Source organism: Stylophora pistillata, chromosome 4 (assembly GCF_964205215.1).
Source record: "Stylophora pistillata chromosome 4, jaStyPist1.2, whole genome shotgun sequence".
In the NCBI taxonomy this organism is placed as follows: domain Eukaryota; kingdom Metazoa; phylum Cnidaria; class Anthozoa; order Scleractinia; family Pocilloporidae; genus Stylophora; species Stylophora pistillata.
Window position 1 is genome coordinate 18366572 of NC_142522.1, and position 24067 is coordinate 18390638.

The 24067-nt window shown below is 36.4% G+C and overlaps 2 protein-coding genes across 4 annotated transcripts; one reads left to right on the plus strand and one right to left on the minus strand.

Moving 5' to 3' along the window:
- Positions 1-1298: 1298 nt before the first annotated feature.
- Positions 1299-19065, minus strand: LOC111324640 (uncharacterized). 3 transcript variants are annotated; one of them, XM_088755943.1, is made up of 26 exons: positions 18754-19062; positions 17453-17550; positions 16414-16473; positions 15442-15530; positions 14815-14937; positions 14636-14706; positions 13959-14065; positions 13433-13536; positions 13217-13300; positions 12761-12813; positions 11575-11667; positions 11154-11192; positions 10893-10970; positions 10421-10498; positions 9895-9954; positions 9259-9321; positions 8601-8657; positions 7835-7876; positions 7574-7631; positions 6605-6646; positions 6421-6536; positions 5788-5877; positions 4752-4829; positions 4232-4357; positions 2906-2971; positions 1299-2373 (listed from the first exon to the last, which is right to left on the minus strand). In XM_088755943.1, the coding sequence occupies exons 1-26, from the start codon at positions 18793-18795 to the stop codon at positions 2299-2301; spliced, it is 1992 nt and encodes a 663-aa protein (XP_088612069.1). In that variant the 5' UTR covers positions 18796-19062; the 3' UTR covers positions 1299-2298. The 3 variants fall into 3 exon arrangements, with proteins under 3 accessions (XP_088612069.1, XP_022783988.2, XP_088612071.1); XM_022928253.2 differs by having other exon boundaries at positions 6421-6506; positions 18754-19061; XM_088755945.1 differs by lacking the exon at positions 4752-4829 and having other exon boundaries at positions 18754-19065.
- A 9-nt stretch (positions 19066-19074) lies between these two features.
- LOC111324669 (methyl-CpG-binding domain protein 3) lies at positions 19075-24055 on the plus strand. Its single transcript, XM_022928284.2, has 2 exons — positions 19075-19338; positions 22545-24055. The coding sequence occupies exons 1-2, from the start codon at positions 19217-19219 to the stop codon at positions 23218-23220; spliced, it is 798 nt and encodes a 265-aa protein (XP_022784019.2). The 5' UTR covers positions 19075-19216; the 3' UTR covers positions 23221-24055.
- Positions 24056-24067: the final 12 nt, after the last annotated feature.

Here is a 24067-nt window from a genome sequence, read left to right on the forward strand (position 1 = left end):
TGTACCCGTATGTACCCTGTGTACCCGTGTGTACCCTGTGTACCCGTGTGTACCCTGTGTACCGTGTGTACCCTGTGTACATGGCATACAGGGTACACTTGGGTATACATGAATATACAGGGTGTACAGAGTACACAAGGTAGACAGGGTATACGAGGTATACAAGGATATATATGATATACATGGGGGTACAAAGTGTATAATGGGTAAACAGGGTACACAGGGTACACATGGGTACACAGGGTACACATAGGTACACAGGATACACAGGGTACACATGGGTACATAGGGTACACATGGGTACACAGGATACAGAGGGTACTTATGGGTACGCAGGGTACACAGGAGTACACATGGGTACACAGGGTACACAGGGTACACAGGGTACAAAGGGTACACATGGGTACACAGGGTACACAGGGTACACAGGGTACACACGGGTACACACGGGTACAGAGGGTACACAGGGCACACACGGGTACACACGGGTACACAGAGTACACACGGGTACACAAGGTACACAAGGCACACAGGGTACACAGGGTACACAGGGTACACAGAGTACACACGGGTTAGCATTGAGTACACAGGGTACACAGGGTACACATGAGCTAACATTGAGGCTATGCCTCATAAATATTTTTCCATGCATTCCAGCTCGCGCATTTGTGAAATCATTAACCAGTCTGGGCTTTCAGAGTTTCAGGTGAAACCGCAAGTTCTAACCTCGCCCGCGCAGTGAAAGGGGAGGGAGTTTTCATTCATACACTGAAACTGCTGAACGAATGTCGAGAAGAAACCGTTAGTAATCAAAGGCTTTCTGTCTAATTCCTTAGATACACCTGGAGGGAAATAAAGTACCTAGAAGACTCTACTGATAATCAAGTAAGTTTGTTATCTAATACCGATAGCCACTACCTAGCGACTAAGCATGGGTGAGGCTAGCCGATGTGTGCCCAAGGGTACAAAGGAAATTTTTTCCTTTGTTTCGTTCGTGAGTGTCAATAAAACTCAGTCGATTCCTCTTTCGACGCCAATTTTTTGGCTGATTTTTTCGGACTCAGACGTCACTGTTCATACCATATTAAGAGAGATATTTCCATCTCGGATCCCCACAATGATTCCTTTTTTTACGCTATGTGTACGCGAACAACATTGTTACATTGTTTGGCAAGACAGGCGGGAAAGTGGATTTAGAACTGTTATGGGCTGAGAGGAAGTTTGACAGACTATGGATAGCGTGTATGGCAACTCAATATACCAAACCTACGAACAATTCATTCATACAGTACACCTCATAACTTAAGAAGGACTATTTATAAAAAAATATAAATACCTTAAAACAACAGGTCAGTTGCCTTGTAATGTACAAGAGATTAGTAAATACAAAATCCGCACAATCGTTCAAATGAAAAATTTGCTCTAAAATAAAGTTAGGAAATATTTTACAAAGTACTAATTCCACCGATTGAGATGGTTGAAAACTAGAAATATAAAACTCTTCTGTACAGGTGCCTCCTCTTTTGAAAATCATATAGCCAGTACAAAAGCGCTAGTATTTGAAACAGATGTGTCTTCGTTTTATCATATAGCTAGCCTCTAAACTAAAACTAAGCTTGTAACTGCCTGCTCGCGTGGATTTACAGTGCTATGCTGCGTTGAACGACGGAGCCGCGAAGGAGAGGAAAAATTCCGCTCCGCCTAAAATTTCGTCGAGCCCCCACTCTGCAAAGCCCTCCTTGATAAAAACTTGCAAAAATAATGTTGCGGGCTTTGATACTAAATCCGGTTTGTTAGATGCAGAGGTAGAGCGATTTTTGATGAAAAAATCAGAAAAAGGTAAGATCAAAACAGACAATGAAAGATTCGCGAAAAATTGCCGCCAAGCGTAGGAGAACTTATGTGATTTTTAAAACGTCGCAACTGGTTTTCAGTTCACATCTGGATGGGTTAAGAGGGTGAACTAATCACAGCTTGGGCGTGTTAAGGCAAAACTAGTTAAAAGCCATTTTGGATCGTTAACGAGAAACGATAGAAAATCGCCCTATTTTCTGATCAGATTATGATGATTTTGAACCGTACACTAGAATAATTCTTAAAAATAATTAAATATATGACACTATCTGATCTAGACTAAGTTCTCTGTGCATAAACTGTCAAGAATTTGGTATAATAAATGCTTCTTTCATTGCAAAGCTCATTTGAACTGACTAGAATTATTTCTACTTAGGAATTATTTCAGGTCCTTATTTATATGGCTTGGAACCTTTCTTAGCTTATATAGAGCAGGCAATTCTTTCAGCAAAACTGTTCACTGCTTCGTAACCTGATGATCATTTGAAGAACTTCCTGAATCTGAGGGTCCATTTCAAGCTGAAAAAAGTAACACAAGTGTTATAAAACACTATACATTTTGCTTACAAAAAGCCGCTTGTTTAACCATCGACCGCAAAAAATTTGGAAATGCTGATGTTTGCAGACTTACTCGCCCTCAGCCTTCTTTTATTAAAATCTTGAAAAAGGAGAGAGACGAGAAGGTAACTAATTCAACGCTTCTTCTTTCCCATCAATCCCCGCGCTCTTCAGGCAGAGACAACTGTGACAAATTGTAAATGTTACCAGCAGGTGATTGTTCTCGGTTGGTGCGAGGTCTCTGGTTTGAATCCGGTCAATACCTTTTGTTCAAGTCAATTGCTTTCTTACTCGTTACTTTATCCAGATTTCCTCAGGTCGATACGTAACATAACTTTCTCAATGCATAACATAACTGCGTAATATAACTTTTCTCAATGACGGGGGTGGGGGCAACCCAAGATCCATCGGCACCTCATCGACGGAGAGCGCAAGTACAAAAGAAATGGGTACTAGTTACCTTTGATTAAAAAACAAACAAACAAAATCTTACCTGGCATGCATTTAGAAGTTGCAGTCTGTACATGTTTATAGTGTCTCTGTAATCTCTTTCAGCCTCCTACCAAAGACAATAACGCGGATCAAGTAACACAAGTTGGGCAGGTTTCCTGTGTCATAAAATACCTTACAGCTGGGCACTGACTATTGAACAGGCATACATGCATACAGGCATACATGCACACATGCACACATGCATACATGCACACATACATGCATGCATGCATGCATACATACATACATACATACATACATACATACATGGGTTAATTGCCATTCCCCCTAGGAGCTTTTCAGGGCCAACACCCATCCCACCCAGGGGAGGACATCCACCACACAGTAATCTCGTGCGTGGGAAATTAACGTCTCCTACCCCTAACCCTGCAGGAGACGAGGCCTACGGTTTATTCGTCCTTATCCGACAAGACTAGAATATCTATCCATTTCTTGATTAGAAAGATAGCAAATTCTCCTCACTTATTTTAAGACCATGAGTATCGTTCCGGCCGGGGCTCGAACCCTCGACCTCCCCCGCACAACACAATCCGGCGCTCTAACCAATTGAGCTAACGTCAATTAAGCAAACGACGAGCGGAAGACCTGCCAAAGTACTTGGAAACGCTTTGAACCAGCCATAAATCTATAAGCCCTGATTTTAACATTACAAACTACTTGCCTGGGCCGATGAATCTGTACGAAACATTAGAGGAAAGAACACTGTTTCAACTACCACGAGCATCTTTGTTTAATCCGTGTATAAACAGTTTCAGACCATTGAGTTCTTTACTGGATTCGGTTTTGTCAGGTCTATTTATTGGGTTTACTTAGAGAAAGTCCCACTATTTTATCTTGGTTTGACAGAGCAATTGAGATGCTAATAAAATATTTTTATTGAGCTGGTTAACCCAAAGCATTAGACCGCACTTTCTGTTGTTCTACTAGTGTAAAAATCCACTTTGGGTGTTGGGAGAACAAGAGAAAACCTTGCATACCACTAGCCTTCGGCTCATGATGTACAAACTTTTCTCGTGCTCTCCTTACATCTCGCGTGGGTTGTTACTCTTGCAGACTGATAAGAAGTGCAGTCAAAATCAACATGCAATTTAATGGTAAAACAATAGCAAAGTTCGATATATATGCAAACTCTTCGCCGAGTTAAGCATTGACCAACTTATGCATTTCGTGGTTTGATCATCGCACTCGTATCTCGTTACGCCTTTCACATCGATGAGCGCGCTTTCTTGGTCAGACATTTGACTTAGAAAAAAGGAAACTGCATGTGGATGGAAGACAGAATAAAGAGCGTTTTTTCGCTTTTTACCTGAAACTGATGCTCGAGCTGTTTTAAATCTTCCATTAACCGCTGTTCTGTTGTAGTAGTTAATGAATTTCCTGACTTGGTCTTGAGCTGACCGCATTGAGGACATGATCCATTGTTGGTAACTAACTTAGGAAAATAAAAGAAACTAAATGTCAAGGAAAATAGAGACCCAACTGGAATCTTGTCCATTTATTTGTGCGCTATTAGAAGACAATGGAGAAAGAGAGAGCCCATCATCCTTTGCACTCCAATCCTCCTTCTAACACTACAGACGAATGAGAAAGAATCAGGAGCAATCTTGAAAGCAGTTTGTCGAGACACTAAATAAAAGGTCAATGACATGCAATTGATCTATTTTTGATAAAAAAAAAGTTAAACTTACTGGAAAATCAATTTAACCTTAACTGAAAACGTTACTGAGTAATCTGGGAATTTAAACATTTTCATCTTGCCTAGAGTTACAACCTCGACCCTTTGTCGCATTTACTTCAGTTTTAAAATTAATTCTGTCAAAAGAAACCTTTTGAAGGGATTCATTTGTTATCTTGAGCTCTTCCAATTCTTCCGTCAACTTAAATATTTCGTCTTCATTTGATTCCTAATAGAAAAGGAAACAAGTTCAACACCCGTGTACATTCCACATTTATTCTCAAGCTACATGGTGAGGCTGCAGTACGTGAATATCAAACGCAGAGAGTAGGGATGATCTCAGTCCAGCCTTCTTTACAGCCTCTGTTTGGTCTTGTCACGCACCGCTTTCTCTCTCTTAAGTCCCGTCTACACGAGCAATTTTTATGTGGCAACTGTATGTGGCAATTTTTATTTGCCCGTGTAGATGGCTCGACAAATATTGGTTAATTTGCGTCAGTAATAATTTTGCACAGCGGAGATGCTCATGGAAAGGAAAAAGCAAGATGGGGAAAGTCAGAAGACGTGCCAGACGTGTTGCAGCTTTAGGCGCTTTTGTCACAATTTATGTGGCGTCTCATCTACACGGACAATTTTTTTAAGTGGTAATTTTTATTTGCCACATGAAAACTAACACGACAGCTTTTCAGCAAATGCAGTTGTCACATAAAAATTGGTCATTTTCCATCATCTACACGGGAAAATAAAAATTGTCATATAAAAATTGCTCGTGTAGACGGGGCTTTAGTGAGAGAGTACGTTGCGTGACAGAATTGCGTGTGAAGGAGACTAGCTCAGGTATGGGTCGGACGCCATGTCTTGAAAATATTATTATCTTTTCAAATGCGATAGAAAAAAAGTAAAAGATACAGTGGAAAATAATTCCGAAAATTAACTTCACAGAAGAAATATATAAAAATTCATCGACTGACAAAAAATTTCTTCTATTTCTCTTTTGTATATTTGCCTTTCTTTGATTTAAAAGCACTGCAAAGCACAGCCTTCTCACATTTTGTCCTCACTCCCTCTTAAAACAACATAGCTTATCTTAAATCTCTGGCATTTAAAGGAATTTGCTAGTCATTGGTGACTAGTTAGCTGACTGTAGACAAGGTAAGCTAAGCTGCTGTAGAGTAAATGTACCTTACCTTGAGCTGCTGATAAACTGTAAGTGGAATTGTGGGTATATTGCGATCAACCTGGCTATGAATCATATCCCCATTGACTCGAGAAGGCCGCTGTGGAGATTTGGAAATGAAAAAATTACAAATCTAGGCACGCAAATAAAAAAACCAAAAAATTAGTAGGGCACTGTGAAGAAAGTTTTAAAAAGTGTTAAAAAGTGTTAAAAAGTCCAACGGAAGAAAAAATCACGAAAGGACCTAAAAGTGAGGAACTTGTATAAGAAAACAAGAAATTATAATAAAAAAAAAAAAACCCAGAAATTCCACAAAATGTCGGGCCTAAAAATACCGTGGAAAATAAAATCAGAACTTAGTGAGTTTTCTAATTGTCTCTTTAAAAACCAATTCTCGGTTCTTGTCTTATTAAGCAGGTAGTTAACACCCAACACGAAAGGAATGAAATGGATGCGAGGTGACCACTAGATTGAACAGTCATACACATTTCCTTTTCGTTATAGATGTTGGCGAATGGAAAAGTTTGAAGGTCTGAAATTAAAACAAATTACTACGGAATTTATATCATTAACATCATTTTTCCCAAAAAGAAACAACTACTTACACCGGTGTTTAGAAGACATTTTGTTTTGTCGAACTTACTTGGAGTTGCTCTTTAAGCATTTCATTTTCAAGTTTAAGAGTTGTGACCTGACCATGTAGTGAAATGAGTTGGTCCGGCTGTGTATCTAACACCAAAACAAGAAGCATCACAAGAACTGAAACTGACTTTAAAGTGAGGCTGGTAAAATTCAAGAAAACACAAAGCAATGAAATAATGACTCACTTTTTTTGTTGTTGTTCTTTGTATCCCAGTTTTGATCAACACCTACATTGAAAGAAAAGGTACCGTAAGGGTAAAGTCTGCTTTGGACCTAAGTGGCCCCTACTGCTGTCACTTATTTGGTCACTTCCACCTAATTGGATGCCTGCTTCATCACGGGTTACTCTCTCCCCACCCCCCACCCCCTGGCAATTTTTTCCCCTGACAGATTGTAAGCACCAATTTATGCTCTTGGGTTAAGAGAGGCACTATTAGAGAAGAGTGTCCATCTTACTCGACTACAAAACAGTCACTGTTCCTACCAACATGTGAATGTTGACCCTTCTGGACCAGTATGTTATCCACTGGTCCCTCATACACATCATCCTCTACATCTTTTGGGGCTGTTTTGTTTGCATTCGAGTTTGGGTTATTATAGAATGAAATCATTTTAATAACATACACCACATCCAAAACTCAAGTTATGACTTAGCAAAATGAAAACAACATAAATATATTACATAGATTCTGGAAATAACTTTTCTGCAAAATTCCTATTTTCAAAGGATAGCAGTTTCAGAAACATTACTTGGAGTGTATTTAATTGGAATTTTTTTCTATCCATTTTGGATCCCAAATCCCAGGTATCCACTATGAATCCTACATTTGAGCTTTCAGGAAAATCCATGTGATACTCATATCAATTCAGATGAATTTTAGATTAACAGGCAAGGCAGGATGTCCTGCTGAAGAGTATTCCAACATTTCCTTTTGGTGGCAGGTGATTAATAAAAACAATTGATTGATTTTGAAATTGGTTTACAAGTATGATCAGTCTGAATCATCAGTTCAAACACAGACATATTAAGGCAAGTCCCTGGTGCTTTATTTTAGGAATCAAAGTGCTTAACTTTGAATTGCTTTGAACTATTAATTGAAAACTTTACCTCTTTGATTTCTTAATCAACACCAAATGAACAGGACTGGACTTACCTGGTAACTCAATATCATCATCAGTTTCACTGGAGTTAAAGTCATTCTGATTTTCATCCTGAACAGAGTCATTATGAGAATAATTAAATATCAGGGTGTGTCAATAGCAATATTAGAGATACAAAGAACCTGCCTCCGAAAAAAGTTAAAGTTTACAGTACACAAGGTTACTCACAGTGTGTGCATTCAGTAAAAACATTTACCGCCCTGGGACAACAACCGTAATTCAAAGGTCACATTTATTTATACACAGTCACTGACCTGGAGTGTTGCCACTTGAGCTTTGAGATTCTCTACTTCTTGCTAGAACCAAAGCAAATGACATATTAATTATTTCAAGATCAACATAATTATTCCTTAAATGTTTATATCAGCACCAGGTTAGAAGTACATTAAGGAACAGTCTCTGCTTCCCTGTTCACCAGTGAGATTTTATAAATTGATCAAAAGGAAAGTAGTTAATAACCCTGTAACTCCCAAGAGTGATCAAGAGAGAATTTCTCCTCACAATACCAAACCATATCAAGCAGGCAAGGGATGAGAATAAAGAAAATATAATAAGGGGATAATATCGGTTGATCCATCACCAAGTTCTCCATACTAATATCCTAAGAATTGTATGGCAGACAGTACGGAGAATTACTAATGAGATATTTGGAGTGAAAGAGTTAAACAGAGGGTGCCAAATGAATGCTTCTGAGCCAGTTGTTGTTGGAGACTTTATTTAAAGTCAACCCATTGAGGACCACTAGTTTATCAGTTTTAAATGTGAAGGGTTTTTTACCCTCATTAAATAAATTAAGTCATCTATCTATCTAACCCATTACAGCGTAACATCAGTATGTATATTCTTCATACAGTTCTCTATACATTTCCTTAGGTCCTGATGAGGAAAAGTTGTTTAACTATCAAGAGCTTTATTAGTTGGTATTTGTTTCCTCCATTCTCATGAACCAATTTTTTGATTCAGGGGTGAAATTTTCAGGAGAAATTAGATGCCCATCTCTCTTAGGGCTAAGTTTCCTACCTCAGCTTCACATCTGGACTCTTCTTCATAAGTTAAATCTTCCTTTAATTTCTCAACCTGACCATTTGTTTATAAGGAAAATGACTTGTTATCAAACATTAGGGAAAGCATTCACCACACTTCAGTCTCTAAACTTTAAATAAAATTAATGCAATTCTTGCTATTTTTTGTCCACCCCTACCTATTATTATACTTCCTCACTTTTGAAACTCATAGAAATTTGTACTTTGCAATTTGCTTACTTATTTCTTCAACATTTTACTTAATTCAGAATATTAAACAGAAGACTGACATAACTGTCCTTTCAAACTTTTTTGGTTAAAGGGAAATTTGATCCACTCAAATCTAAGTGTAAAATCAGAGATCATCTAAGGGACTTCAGAACAGTCTTATCAGGTACTCAATTATGATCAAATTGAAGAATGTATTTCCTTAGATAACAAAGGAGACCACACTGCGTACTTCCAGAGTGTTCCCTCACTCTAAATTTTGTAAATAAACAGATATATAAAACATTTGCAAACTCCTTTACTTGTTCACCATGAGACCAAAGAATACTGGGTACCTCACCTCTCCCCCCCCCTTAAAAAATCATTGACACAATTGAAAAGCAATTGAAATAACTAGAAAAAGAAAGTGTTCTTGCAACAAGTCATACCTCTTTTTCTAGCTCCTCTATTTTTTTGTCTTTTTCTTCTAATAATTCTTCCTCTACATGTCCCTGAATACGTCAGTAACAAAGTAATCACGTATTTAGTTGAACTTAAACAAAAGAAAGTAAAAAAAAACCACAATAACAGAGATTACAGGAAAGCAAACAGCTAGCTTATAAGAGTAGAGTAGAGTAGACATCTATATTTATACAGAGGGGCTCTAACGAAGGGCTAACGTTCGAAATGTCAGCTTTTGTAATCGTTATGGTGGCCAATTTACCACTTCAACTTTGTTGAAAATTATATCCAAATTATTTCATTATTCCCACTGACACAGCCCCAAACAGTTTCTTTCAAAACTATCAGCCTTTATATATTTATACAGGATAGCCCCTTCAGTGTAGTAAACACTGGTATCAACCGGGGTCCTGTTAACCACCCACCCCACCCCAGGGGAGGACATCCATTACACAGTAATCTCGTGCATGGGAAATTAACGTCTCCTGCCCCTAACTCTGCAGGAGACAGGACCTCCATTTATTCGTCCCTGTCTGAGAAGACTAGAATATCTAACCATTTCTTGATGTTATAGAAAGGCAGCATATTCTTCTCAAAGAAAAAAAGCCATCACAATATCTTACATTGATATGATTTGATACTACTGGTGCTTTGCTTTCTTGCTTGGCTTCAAGACCACGAAGCTGTAGCCAAAAAGAATAAGATTTACCCTGAGATTTTAATCTATTAAATTATGCTTTAGCCTCTTTAAAGGCAAACACTCCCTGGACACTCATGAAAGAGCCCACTATCATGATATTATTAGATCAAATTCCATCATGTGAACACTAAGGAATGAAGATTTTAAAAAGGTTGATTGATGGTGTAACACAAGTAACATGAAACTTTTAAAATCAAAGTCTGGAAAAAGATCAGGCTTAATTGGTATTTGCCACAGGAGGCTCACACATTGGAAGTAAACAAAAAGTTACTGAAGATGGAGAAATAACAGAGCCCTAGAAAAGTATTGGAACGGAGGTCTGGAGCTTACAGTTATCAGGGCTGGCAACGCTATTAGCAAGAGTTAAATGTAAACACACAAAAAACCATCATAACATAAAATACATAAATTATCTGACTGAGAAAGGTACAGACGATAACAAAAGTTACCCTTTCTAGAGTCTTCTGGTGTTGGACTCTCAGTTTATTTAATTCTTGGTTTAGCATTTCATTTTCCTCTTCCAGTTCCTAAAAAGAACAAGTGTTTAAAATGAAGAGACACATCCAAAAGGATTTCTAGGAAACAGATATTCATGGAAGGTGATCCCTGGATGATAAAGATGAGCTGGAATAAAAAAAGCTTAAGAAAAGTCAGGTTGTGAAAGCAGTGGAACCAGTGCCCTCATTCATTTTACCAGTTTAGTGCTTCTTGTAACTGAGCTATCAAGCAACTTTAAAAGAAGTTCACAAATTCTTTATTCCCCACGAAGCAATGATATGTGATGAGATGGTTTACCAGTACAAGTGAATCATATTTGACCTGTCTATAATAACACAACTTTTCTAGTAAACTGTACGTGATGTACAGTGTAAGTATAATTATCCAGTGAACCAGTTCTTTACAACACTAATAATAGTCTACCGTGATATCTTGAGACAGATCTTGGTTGGCTGCTCTTGAGGAAGAGAGTGTTGTTGAAGCTTTGGATGAAAAGGATTCCTACAATGTATTTAAAAAAAATTGCACAATGCACAAATTAATTACTTCTCAGAATTAAATGACTACATTCCACAATGCAATCATTGCCCATGACAATCAGTCATTTATGGAAAGACAGAATTTAAGTGTACACAGCATGAAATCAAATCACATTGAATACCTTTAAGACCCAATTAAAGTTACCTGTTGTGATAAACTACCACTGTTGACAGAACTTGGAACCTAAAATAAAGAATGTCACATATAATGTTGTACTTTTTTTGGTGAAATTCATCTCATTAAACTAAATTGTCTTAATTTTTGATAAAAACTTTTTATCTGCTTATGTATTATCAAAAAGTAAGCTTTTTGGTTCCATGCCAGAGCCTTTAAATCTAAAGTTCAAGATTGAAATACACATATTAAGAAAATGCGTCTTAGCCAAAAAAAATCAAATTACTGCCAGAAACAGTAAAATAAGAAACAAACAATGTTTTCAAAGAAATCAAATGATTATGTTTTATATTTGCTCATCAGAGATAGTGCAAACTGTCAGTGGCATAGTGATCATTATAAAAAATGTCAAATTTTCAACTTGACAAAAAAAGACCAGAATTACACTTACCCCAGTAGTACTTGACACTGTTTCATGGTGTAGTGAAACAGATGTCTCTGCTTCTGATTCTTCCATATTGCTGAACTCTGTTATTAACTCACCCTGACAAAGAATCAAATTCATATGTATGTAAACATGTGTGATCAGTCATGGTAAACTAACTTCCAACACTTAAATATGTCCAAGTATATTAGTTAAAACAATGTTAACAACTGACTCTGGTAGGTTGGGATGATTTCTGTTCAATGCTTAAAAAAATCAGTTTAATTATAAAATAATAGCAAGAGAAAATAACTAACCTGCATTTTGCAGAAAAATCACAATTATCTTAATCAAGATGTCTAGTCACTGATGATTAAGATTTAATTAAGTAACAGAATCTATTGACTCTTTTTGACTTTTTGACAGTCTTTTTGACAGACTTTTTATAAACTTTTTCACCTAATTTGTTGATTACAGACTGAAGTTTTTCAATGAGAAGACATGATTATCGAAATACTGAATATGTAAGATTTAGGCACTTTTTAAATATTTTGGGAACTATTTATTTATTTATTTTTCTTTTCCTTTTCTCATACTGTTCCTCCTCATTAGTGTTTTTCATTTAATAGTTATTGTTTTTATCAGTTACACCTTCACTTTTCCATGCTTTCACATATTGCATGTACTTTTATAGTCCTTTATAATGTAATCACGCTTTTTTTGGTCATTTTCTTTTTAAGTCATGTTAAGGGCAGTTATCTGCTCAAGAAGTCTTTTCTACAAAGTTATTTACAGTTGCAGTTTTATTTTCAAGGGGTTATCAATGTACATATTTTGTTGTTTTATTTTGTCTGTACATATTTTGTTGTTTTATTTTGTCTGCTTTTCATTTTGAGGGTAAGTTGTTTATCCTATTAAACTTATCTTTTAGTTTTATGTCTTTGGTTTCAACCTGTTTTCCTGTTAACTTGTTTTTGTGTAAGAAAGTCAGTATTGAGAAGATAAAGTCTTGCTTTCGCTGTTACTGAATAGCTGTAATGGAACTAAATCAGTGCAAAAAGTCTGTTTACTAGTAGGTAAATAATTAGGCTATCTTTAATCCAACTGCAGATTCAAGAGCATGCAAGAAAACAAATTAAAGCTATTAATAATGCATACAAATAGAAAGGATGCCTTGGTTGTTGACATTAACACAACTTTCTAAAATAATTACATTTGGAACATTGGAGTCCTCTTCATCTGCTTCATTATCCTCTGAAGTTTCCCCTAATAAATAAAAGTCTGCTGTATCTTTTCTTGTAATCTAATATAAATATATCCACAAGGTGGTTTGGACAACCAGGTATCATATAGTGGTACTTGTGCATTTTACCATAGACATGGATTTTGTTTTGTTTTGGAACCATTAGTACAAAGATTCCTAAACAAATGTCTTGCTTTTTGATATATCATCATCCTTAAATTACAAAATAGAAAGACTTCACAGTGATTTTCTTGATTTAATCATTACTGTGCACCTAAGTGAGTAAAGTCAGTTATTATCTGGTGAAACACTTCAAAAAAATAATATCATTATACCAGTTTGTTTATTCAGTCAAGTTTTTGATCAAAACTTAAATTCTCTACAAGCCATTTCTGGCAGGAACAGAAATCTAGTGTTTATCAATACCTGCATCCCACATTGCAACAGATGGAGCACTGTGCATAAGATCAATGATATCTTGGTAATTACACAAGCGAGCAAACTCTTCAGCTGTCAATCATGAAAACAAAAATTAATTTCCTTCTCATTACTTATCAAAAAGGGTTGCAAAAATATATCATGGAAGAAGGTATTTGAATGCTGTTCACTAATCTTGTAAATAATTAATTTTGCCTTGCATACCTGTATGACCATTGCTGTCAGTCAGTTGTGGATTGGCACCCCTTTTTAATAACATCTCTACGGTAATGGAAAGCCCCAGAAGTGATGCATACATAAGTGCAGTCCTATGAATTACAGTGAAGTACATCATTATATAAGGTATCATGTAGAAATAATATATTTTTCCCAATAATAATAACCTATCAATACAAGGGATGTATCAGCTCCCTTCTGTCATTCACATTTACTGTAAGTTCTCTTTAAACCAGCTGCAAAGTACAGAGTCACTCTCCAAAGGACTATACTGATGGCCTACAAAAGAGAGGCTGCCCCAAGGAATCTTGGAGTAAAACCTAGGAAAGGGAAATGAGGAACAGAGGCTGGACATGGGGGCAGCTTGAAAGACTGGCAACCAATAGATCAATGGTGTTCTCTGGCCGAGACCTTATGGACACACAGAAAGGACTATTACCTACTATTAGTAACTACTACTCTTCAAACCAGCATGTGAGAGAAGACAAGTTTTTATAGTTTTGCTTTGACTCACTTTTTAGAATTGTCTGTTATGTTAACCTTTGCTCCTCTGTTGAGTAATAACTTGACAACATCTTCATGTCCACCTTGTATTGCCATCAATAATGGGGTTCTTCCATCCTGGAAAAAAAAAAGTTGAAATAACCTCTTTTACATGATAAATCAAACACAATATCTTTCTTGTACTTGTAAGTGTTCCGTAATTAAATGGCAGAATCATATGCTGCTTTTATTTTTCCTATGTGTGTTCTAGAACATATAAGATGTTTACAATTAACAATTATTCGCCGAAGGCGAGGTGAATATCGTCGAATAATCCCCGAGACAAAGTCAAGGGGATTATTCGACAATATTCACCGAACCTGAGGTGAATAATTGTTTTTTAGTATAATTTCAGAGCTGAACAACAGAGAAATTTCTAAAATCATAACATTTTAGTAACATTTATTAACACTTTATTTTAACATTTTATATAAACCGCGTGGAGCGGTCTATATAGCATCATATAAGGAACCGCTCAACCAATCAGATTGCTGGAAACTCTTTGCTCAGCTCTGAAATTATACTAATTACTATTGAAAGTTAGTTGAGCCAAATAGTCAACAGTATATTTCAACTAGTGATTCAGCATTTCATTCATGAAGTCCTTAACAAATTGTATATCAATTAAATTGCATGACCAAAAGTTACCTTGTCTTTGCCATTAAGAGAAGCTTTATTGTTAAGAAGAACTTCAACACATTCTTTCTGGCCTTTGGCAGCTATATTCAGCAAAAACAGACCAAAAAAGAATAAACTATCTGAGGCAATGATCACATTATTACAGATTGTCTTTGATGAAAGGATTACTGATAAACATTACAACTTGCCTGCATGGTGAAGTGCTGTCATTTTTTTACCATCCTGAGTTCCGACATGAACCTTCCGTTCTAATATTTTCTTCACACATTCTGAGTTCCCAGAATATGCAGCCACGTGTAGAGGACTACAGCCTGAAAGAAAAACATTTCAAGGAACATGGGGATATAGTCTGTGGTACCTTAAATGAACACCTCTGATGTGCTTTACCAACGTTAACATCAGTTTACTGTCAGTTAATTTGTAATGTACCATTGAACTTGGTTATTTGCTTCCAAGTATATATTGAATTTTATAGCTACATAGCTGTTAACAATTACAGTGAAACTATGATCCCATTTACACTCTTTACTTGTAATCACACAGCTGCCAAAATCAGATCCTATACAGAGCACATTCTTAACTTCATTTTAGAACTGCAAGCGAAGAAACTACTGATGACGATAACACCTTGACTCGGACTTCGTTTAAAACCTGGACACTCTTGTTTGTCCTTCTTTCATCAAAGCTGTTATAATGAATTTATATCTTGCACATGTATTCATTAAACTGATAAATCGATCAAATCAATCAATCAATTGACAATGTGAAGCCAATTGCATCAGATGCACTTAAAAAGCAGCTTATAAAAGACTCACCTGCTTTGTTTACGAATGATAAGTCTGGCTGTTCTCGCAGTAACACCTCCAAACACTCAACACTTCCTTTCTCACAGGCCGTGTGAAGACTAAGAAAAAGTGATAAACAATTTTGTTAATCAGGACATGCTCTTGATACATGAAGAGCCCTAAATCCTAAAATAATCTATGACTGCAATTAAAGTAGATCCCCTAATCTTAATAATAAACTGCTAATTAAAATAAGTTAATATAAAGATCCCAACCCATCAAAATTTTACCAAATCCAAATGATGTTAAATTGTTATAATTGCAGCAATAGTCGCATGATTAAATTACTGGACCAAGTTTGTATACAAAAGAACTTATCATATGGTCTCATAGCTCTTACTAACAAGTTCCACATCCATACTGTAAGTTACAGAACAAGTTTTTCTGCTATGATTTAAGGCCCAAGTGTAAGGCAGGTAACTTACAGTACAGACTAAGAAAATGAGGTTAATAACTTAAAGATATCTATTGAACATTTCTGAATTCAAATAGAGGGGGAAGATTTCTATTTAAACAAACTTTTGAAGTTAGCCAGCCATTCAGTGGAATACCATTAGCTAAGTTAACCAATCATAGCTCACATACTAACTGAGAAATAAAAGAAAATAATATAAAAACTCTCATCAATTGCATTTTATTATTTCCAGTTCACTAAAATAATAAGCTAACTAGCACATTACCACTGCACAATGTGGGGACACCACTTTTTTGTAAATAGCTCACATATTAACTAATTAAGAAACATAAGAAATCAATATAGAGAACTTCATCATTTGAAGTCCATTACTTCCAGTCCAGTAAAATAATCAACTAAAGATAGACAGCACATTAGCAGTCCACAATGTGGAGACAATAATTATGGTCTTCATCTCAAGCAGTTGATATACATGTATCAATTATCAAAAGATAATTAGCATAGAGGTTGGTATGATATTTTCTTACGCTGTTGTTCCATTTGGGCCCAACTTTATTGCTGATGTCCCCTTTTTTGTAAGTGTAGACCTAACAAAGTGAAAACATACCATGCTTAATAATAAAATAAGAATTTTTTGTTTCAACAAGTTTGGCTTTTGGAGTAGAAATTGGAATTTCAATACATTGAATTAGAAGTGGAAAATTATTATGTAATCTAACAAAGGCACCTTCCCTAACAACAGTAACAGCCCCGAAATGAGCTTGAAGGTGGTCTGAAAAAATTTACAGCTTTCTACAGGATTAAAGCCTTTTGGGGTGATATTTTCCTTACCTTCCTCTTTAATAAGAGTTGTTTCAAACACAATAGAATGTATTCTTGACAAAGTAGCTGATAAAAGTATTTATTAATAATCACTTAGAGTATTTAAAGAAAAATAAAATTCTTACTGACAAAGGCAGACGGTAAAATGACAGGCTTTCTTATTGAGTACAAAGAGATGTTAATTATTCACCACAAGGGGTTAGTGTCAAACAAAGAAGAAAAAATTTTAGTCTAGAAGACTCAGATTTTCCTTTCCTTCCTTAGACTTGTGAGAAATGAAGAACATCTTTCTTTATCTATTTAATATATTCACTGATCACTTTAGCATTGTTGATCCTTGCAGCTTTCAGGACACTTGTCACATATAGACCCAATATATAGCCTTATAAGATCCCTGAAGCTTAGTGGTCAGTAGAGCATTAAACCACGACATCTGAGTTTCGGAGGTTTGATACCAAGTGGGCAACTAAAATTTTTGTTTTGATTTTAAATTTCACACCTTTCTTCATCTCGCTAATGAACCTCCAAATTTACTGTGCATATTTTAGTTTTGTTGCGATGGGGTTGTTGATCTTTTATACTCTCCGAACATATTTAACTCTTGTCACTGCTAAATTCTTTTTTTGTTGTTACTGAATTACTCAGTGTTCTTTGTCTTTTCTATTTTCTTCACACTGCCTTTATTACAAGTGACATGTGCATTTACAAACAAAAAAACAATTTTTTTTTTCAAATTTAACCTACTTGAGTTTTTCCACATCTCCATTCACCACACATTCAATGAGCCGTTCATCATATTTAGTCCAATCTTCTTCACACGGGGGATTTACTTGAAGTTGAGTCTGTGCATGTATAGCAAATAAAATATATAATTACTTTTAACAAAATATATATTTTGGGTTATCAAAAAACTAGATCATAAATGGATGTCTATTTTTCATGTCTTTCAATAAAACAGACATTTTCTAAAATTATGTATAAAAAGAAATTGTGAAGACCAGGTTCATAAATAAATTAACAAATCAGTAAATTAACATCCTACTCCATTTACTGATAAATACTTTAAGTATAAACCAAACAGGTAAAGAAAGCTCTTCACACACAGCGATAAGTTGGTTGGGAAGTGATTAGCAAGTTCTGTTCACCTCCAAACAACTAAAGAGAATAGTCGTTTGTCAAGAGTGTACTTTCCAATAGTTTTTCAGTATACTGACACAGAGTTATTGTTTGGTTCTTTTATGGTCTTTTAATACTTACTCAAAAACAATTATTCCTTTTAGTGTCTCTATAAGTGGTGGATATTTACATTGCTGCTTTGTAGCTCTACAAAAATCCACCACTGTTTACCTCCATCCCAGTGAATAATTGTTAATTGGCATACATGACACAAGTGAATGGTACTTTTCACACACACTGATTGGCTAGTTTGGAAGTGATTATCAAGTTCCATACAGCTGAAGAGACAGTTTCTTAGTATATTATGGAAATAAACTAATTCTATGGTTTCTGTGTAGCATACACTACTACAATTATTCACCTCCATCTCAGTGAAGAATTGTTGATTAATCACCTTTGAGTAGGCTAAAGTGGATAACGCAAAGAATTGGAAGTTTTCTCAAGAAATGTCAATTGTAATTGCTCGTTGGAGGCAATAAATTACAACAGTGGGGTAGCCTTCGCTTAATATAAAAGCCATATTGCTTTACAGTAGATTTTTGATAGTTCTATAGCTTTCGACTAATTTTGAGTGGACGTGTACTGTTTACATTTGTTTGTAGCTAGACTGTCAAACTTTACAAAACAACCCGGGGCAATCCCTACAGCACCTTCTGCTTCTGTCTCACCTCCCTCTAAAAACATGTACAACATAATGCCTTAATCTCAAATTAGAGCCACGCTGCGGTAAATAAACTAAGCTCGTGTTGTTTACAAACTTTTGTCTTGAAACAATCACTGGCCTGAAGATACACTTGATACCTACTGTAATTAAGGCCGGTTTCGAGTTGAGTTTCCTACAAAGGTATGATTGTGTAAATCACACCCACCTGTGAGGTACGCTTCACTAACTTCCCCTTAATCTTCTTCATCCCAAACTAGATCTTTTTCCCAATAACGGCGGCAGTAGTTTGACGTCTAATCCATCTTTCCAGCTGCGAGGTCGCCTTGATGCGATCATCCGTAAGGCTTCCAATATATTTGATTGTTTTGTTTGCATATGTTCAATATTTTGACCGCTTAAAAAAAAATTCCTTTACAGCAGAAAGGCTCAGTTAGGAGAAATATACCATTTACGATGCTTTTCTAAACCATCCTTTCGTAAAATGCGGTACGAGGTTATCTGCATCATTCCAAGGTCTATGTTGGAATTCAGGAAACAAGCAACGTCGTTTCCAGGGTAGCTCGTCCTCTGATTTATCGGGAACGAACGAAATCTGGGGACAAAGATAGAGTAGAAAATCCGCCATTTTGATTTGAGTTTCCAATTTTCTTACTGTTTTGGTTTTTGTTATGTCAAATATGGATGAGAAATCGAGAACGGAGTGTCCTAGTCTTCCCAACGGCTGGCAGCGCGAAATTGTGATGAGGAAGTCAGGTTTATCAGCTGGGAGAAGCGACGTTTACTATTACAGGTACATGAATGTTGGAACGTGATAACTTTGTTTGAGAAGAAATCCTTCACGGTTTGATTTCTCTTAACGCTCTTTTTCATCTGGCGAGTGCCATACAGTGCCTTGAAGTCTTTACTAATGGGTTTTTGTCCGTTTTCTGGGGAGACAAGACGCTTGATTCTTAGATTTTTATCACTACTGATCACTTAAAAATTCAGGGTACCGGTGACAAAAGACGGTGTGGGGACCTTCACATGTGTTGATAATGAGAAACATCCGCCTAAGTTAGTAAATGGGTACACAGTTATTTTTTCCACATGATTCCGACGATCCTTTACCCAAATCTCAAGTTTTAGAGAAAGAAATTATCTCTAGGAATTGCTGTTCGAGAGGAAAGTGAGTTTGTGATGTTAATTTTACTACTTATGTAATAATAGCATACCAACTATGTAAAAGCGGATAAATTTTCAGCTTGCATACATATTCAAGAAAAAAACAGCACCCTTTTTATCATAGAAGATGTTAATTAAGTGAAATACATAAATACACACTCTCGTGATCATTTACCAAACTTTTAATAGATCTTTCATTCATGTGTGAATGAAAGTAAATTATCAAGTCTCAGGTCAAATCTGTAAAATTGTGGATAAATTCTAATGTTACATTGGAAGTTTTGCCTTCACTACAATGATCACATGGGTAGACATTGTGGCCTTGTGGTTACTGTCCTGAATTCTAAGTCAAGAGATCTGAGTTTGAGACCTGGTGGGGTCATTGATAATAAATAATACTAAATAATTTAGCAATGGACATTCCACTGGGTGGCTCTTCTTGTCCACTGTTTCCAGATCAAATTGGAATTTGGAATGTTGGCTTTTAGGGAGGGAGGAAAACCAGAGGACCCAGAGTAAAACCCTCGCAGCAAGGACGAGAACCAACAACAAGCTCAACCCACATGTGACACCAGATCTGGGAATCAAACCTGGGTCACAGCTGTGGGAGGCAAGTGCTCTCACTACTGTGCCGTCCCTGCTCCTCTTATTATGCATATTCTCTTAGTGCCATAATGCCACCCAGGAGTATAAATTAGTTCTAGCAAATAGTCAGGAAAGCCTGATCAAATGCTGGGACTGGCATCCCTTCCAGGGGGAACTAGTAATACTCTTAGTCATTTCATGCTTGGAAACCAGGATAAACTTTGGCTTGATGGGCCACCTGGCTTGAGTAAAAAAAATGTTATCCACATTGATCTCAGATGGATGAATGTCTCCATGAGTACACACATAATATCAGCTTAATCGTATGGGGTTTCTTCTTTTTGCTATCTTTAAATGGGCTGAAAGGAATAAGAGATCCCAAAATGTAGAAATTCAAACAGCAGAAGAAAAAAATCTTAACACCTTTTGTTTTTGGTCAAATAATGGATTAAAATAATTCAACAGAGATTGATCACAAAGCTTCAACTTGAATGGCAAATTTCCTTTTGAAATCTTGAAAATTTCTCAGCTGTGCTTCATCTGCCATCCTTTCTTTGTTCTTACCACATTTTGATGTCATCTGGGATCTAATGCTGAACAGGTACATACATACATACATATACTTTATTTAATCTTGAATTTGGAGTAGCTAAAGGATAAGCTAGTATCTTCGGGTTACAAGCATAATTCTAAATACTACTAAAATGTAAAATGTAAAATTGTAACATTCTAAAATTTAACTATGAGAAAGAGTCATACTGTAGAATCTTGCGCTTGAAATCAGAAAAGTCAGACATTCTAAAAGAGTCCGGAAGAGAGTTCCATAGTTTTGAAGCCATATATGAAAAGGAGTGAAGACCATAAGTAGTAGTTTTTGTAGATGGTAGAGACAAAATATAATTTCTTTGTAGATTATAGGATACAGACCGAAACTAAACATATTCCTCAGTTAGCCTGGATAGCAGTTAAAAAACAAGCTCTTGTACAATATAATTAAGAAAGTCTGAAGGCGTCTTTTATACAGAGATTTGGAGTTAACTTTGCTAAGTAGAGAGTCAGGGAGAATTATAATCCTGCAAGATAACTCTAAGAATTCGCTTATTTAAAGTATTTATCTTCTCAGTACTACGCGCACCACAAAAGTGCCATACAGACGAACAATAGTTAAAATGTGGCATAATAAAAGCCTTGTACAATCTTAGTAGAGTATCTTTAGAGATAAGTTTACGAAATCTTAGCATTACATTGAACTGGCCATGTATCTTCTTACAAATAGTTGATATATAATTATCAAAATGCAACCTATTGTCAATATTTATTCCAAATATATCCAAAGAATCTTTTAAAGGAAAAGAGAAGGAGTGGCCTGTTTTTCCCAAGACTATAGCCTGGTGTTTTGACTCATTTACAATCATTCCATTGCTGCGATACCACTTATTTTCAACTCTCACTTCCCGACAAATACAGTTCTTTAGAGCTACTGGGTCGACATCAGAAGAGTATAACTGATGATCGTCCGCATATGCGTGAAATTTACCTTGCATAACCGAGTAAAACAAGTCGTTGATGAATATATTAAAAAACACAGGCCCCAAAACACTTCCTTGCGGAACTCCTCTTTTAACATCTTTCCAACTGGAAAAGGTGTCCCCAATCTTGACTCTGCTGTCTCCCCGAAAAATAATCCTTGAAGAGTGCTAAACTTCTCTCTCCCACACCATAAGCTTTGAGTTTTGCTAAAAGTAGATTGTGTTGAATAATATCGAAAGCCTCAGAAAGATCCATTAAGACTACCGCAACTAATTCCCCTTTATCGAGCATAGCCCTCCAGTCCTCAATTAACTTTAACAGTGCCGTCTCGCAACTGTAGAACTTTCTGTAAGAGCTGATGGAATCTGACAGAATCGCTTGATAAAAGTCTCCCAGCTGTGCTATTAGCAGCTTCTCTTATATATTTTTGAGTACAGGTAGGACTGTGACAGGCCTATAATTTTCTTTTTTAAATTCATCACCCTTCTTAAACAGTGGTGTCACCTGCCCCATTTTCCATACACTCGCATAGCAACCTTGAGCAATTGAGGCATTAAACATGTGAGCAATGGGCTCAGCTATCACAGCTGCCGATGCTTTGATTAGTCGCAGTGGTATCATGTTGTGACTAGGTGCAGAGTAACACAGAATCTTTTTGTTTAGCAGATATGATAATATTAGGATATTATTGTAACATTTTTCTGCTTTTCTTTTGAATAGTCCAGATGGTAAGAAAATCCGTTCCAAGCCTCAACTAGAACAACATCTTCCAGAATTGGACCTTGGAAATTTTGACTTTAGAAGTGGTACTTTCAATAGGCGGAGTAAGAGGAGACAAGGAGAAAGAGATCAAAGCTTTGGGAGAGATTTGAATCGAGGTATAATTCCTGCTCCTGTGCGTCAATATGCCAAATCATTTTCAGGGCAACAAGTTACGTATTACCCTTCCATGGCAGTGGCAGCTCCAAAAGAGAAGAAGCGTAAACATGAGGCAGTAAATGCTAGAACTGACAAGGATAAACCAAAGCAACTGTTTTGGGAAAAACGTCTACAAGGGATTTCAGTGAGTTCATTGGAACAGGATATGCTCAAGTGTTTTCGCTTGCCAGATCAAATTAAGAGTGTTGGCCCTGGAATAAGCCAAAAGAACTTAATTCATTCTTTGGTGACAAATTTGCACAACAAAGCAAGTGTAAAAGGGCAAGACAGGTCTGCCATAGCTCTGGAAAAGCACCCAGAGGTGTGGCTAAATGCTGAGCAACCTCTATGTACTCCATTCACCATCACAGAAGCAGATGTCAAGAGACAAGAAGAAAAGGTCTCTACATTACGAAGGCAGTTATATGAGGCCTTAGTTGAATACGAGCATTTAAAAAGGGATCCACCACCAAAGTAAACTGCTTTGTGAAGCAGCAACTCAACTGCAAACTTGTTAAGGAAACAGCTGTATGCACATTACAGTCATATAGTGTGTGAATTATGTGTTCAGCATGAATGTGATGCGTTCTCAAGAGAAGAGAACAAGATTCAGAGGAAATGAAGGAGCCAAAAATTGATAATAGTTTGCCCTGGACAGTTTGAAAGACGGAACTGAACATTATTTTCAGAGGCAATGTGACAAGTGTTAAAATATATCTTTCTGATTGGCCTGGGTACATAGAGCAAGTTGTCCCCTTATCTTATTCAATGACATTTATTTTTCCATTTGCAAAGAAAAAATACATTAACCTTGACTACTAAAGTAGATTGTTGTCTTATTTAGAAACCTCTATTTTTCTAATACTGGCTGATCCTTAGCCTTTTCCAGGCATTCAGTTAGTAATAAAAAAGTGCAATAGTAAACATAGTAGGAGACAAGTGAAAAAACCAAGGAGGTTTGGGTTGCAATTGCACCATGAGTGTTCTCTGTGAGACAACCCAAATTTCCCTCATTTTTGCAATGGGGCCTTTAACACACCATTTACCATTTCACTCTGTTTTACTAACTGAACGCCTGAAACAGACAAGCTGGTCCTAAGTTTGCTTTGCTGTTTCTGGCAATCTCAATGTTGAGTCATTCATTTTTTTGTAGTAAAGATAATTTAAAGAGTGCAATTTAGTTTCAGAAGGGTGTATTATGTGTTAAGACAGAACAGTTATTGTGCTTTTCAGTTACATGCAGTGTGTTTTACATATCTGATATTGGTTATGTATTCCCAAGCACGAAATAAAAGCACAAGTTTTATCCTGAACCTTGGAATGGC

Bases quoted from the DNA above. Each gene is read 5' to 3' on its own strand.
- LOC111324640 (XM_088755943.1), bottom strand. From the start codon at position 18,795: ATGAAGAAGATTAAGGGGAAGTTAGTGAAGCGTACCTCACAG. The intron at 11,668-12,760 runs GTAATTATTTTA...ATTCTTTGTCAG, and splicing joins AGGACTCCAATGTTCCAAAT to GGTGAGTTAATAACAGAGTT. The intron at 8,658-9,258 runs GTATGACTTGTT...ACAAATGGTCAG, and splicing joins TAGAGGAGCTAGAAAAAGAG to GTTGAGAAATTAAAGGAAGA.
- LOC111324669 (XM_022928284.2), top strand. From the start codon at position 19,217: ATGTCAAATATGGATGAGAAATCGAGAACGGAGTGTCCTAGTCTTCCC. The intron at 19,339-22,544 runs GTACATGAATGT...TCTTTTGAATAG, and splicing joins AGCGACGTTTACTATTACAG to TCCAGATGGTAAGAAAATCC.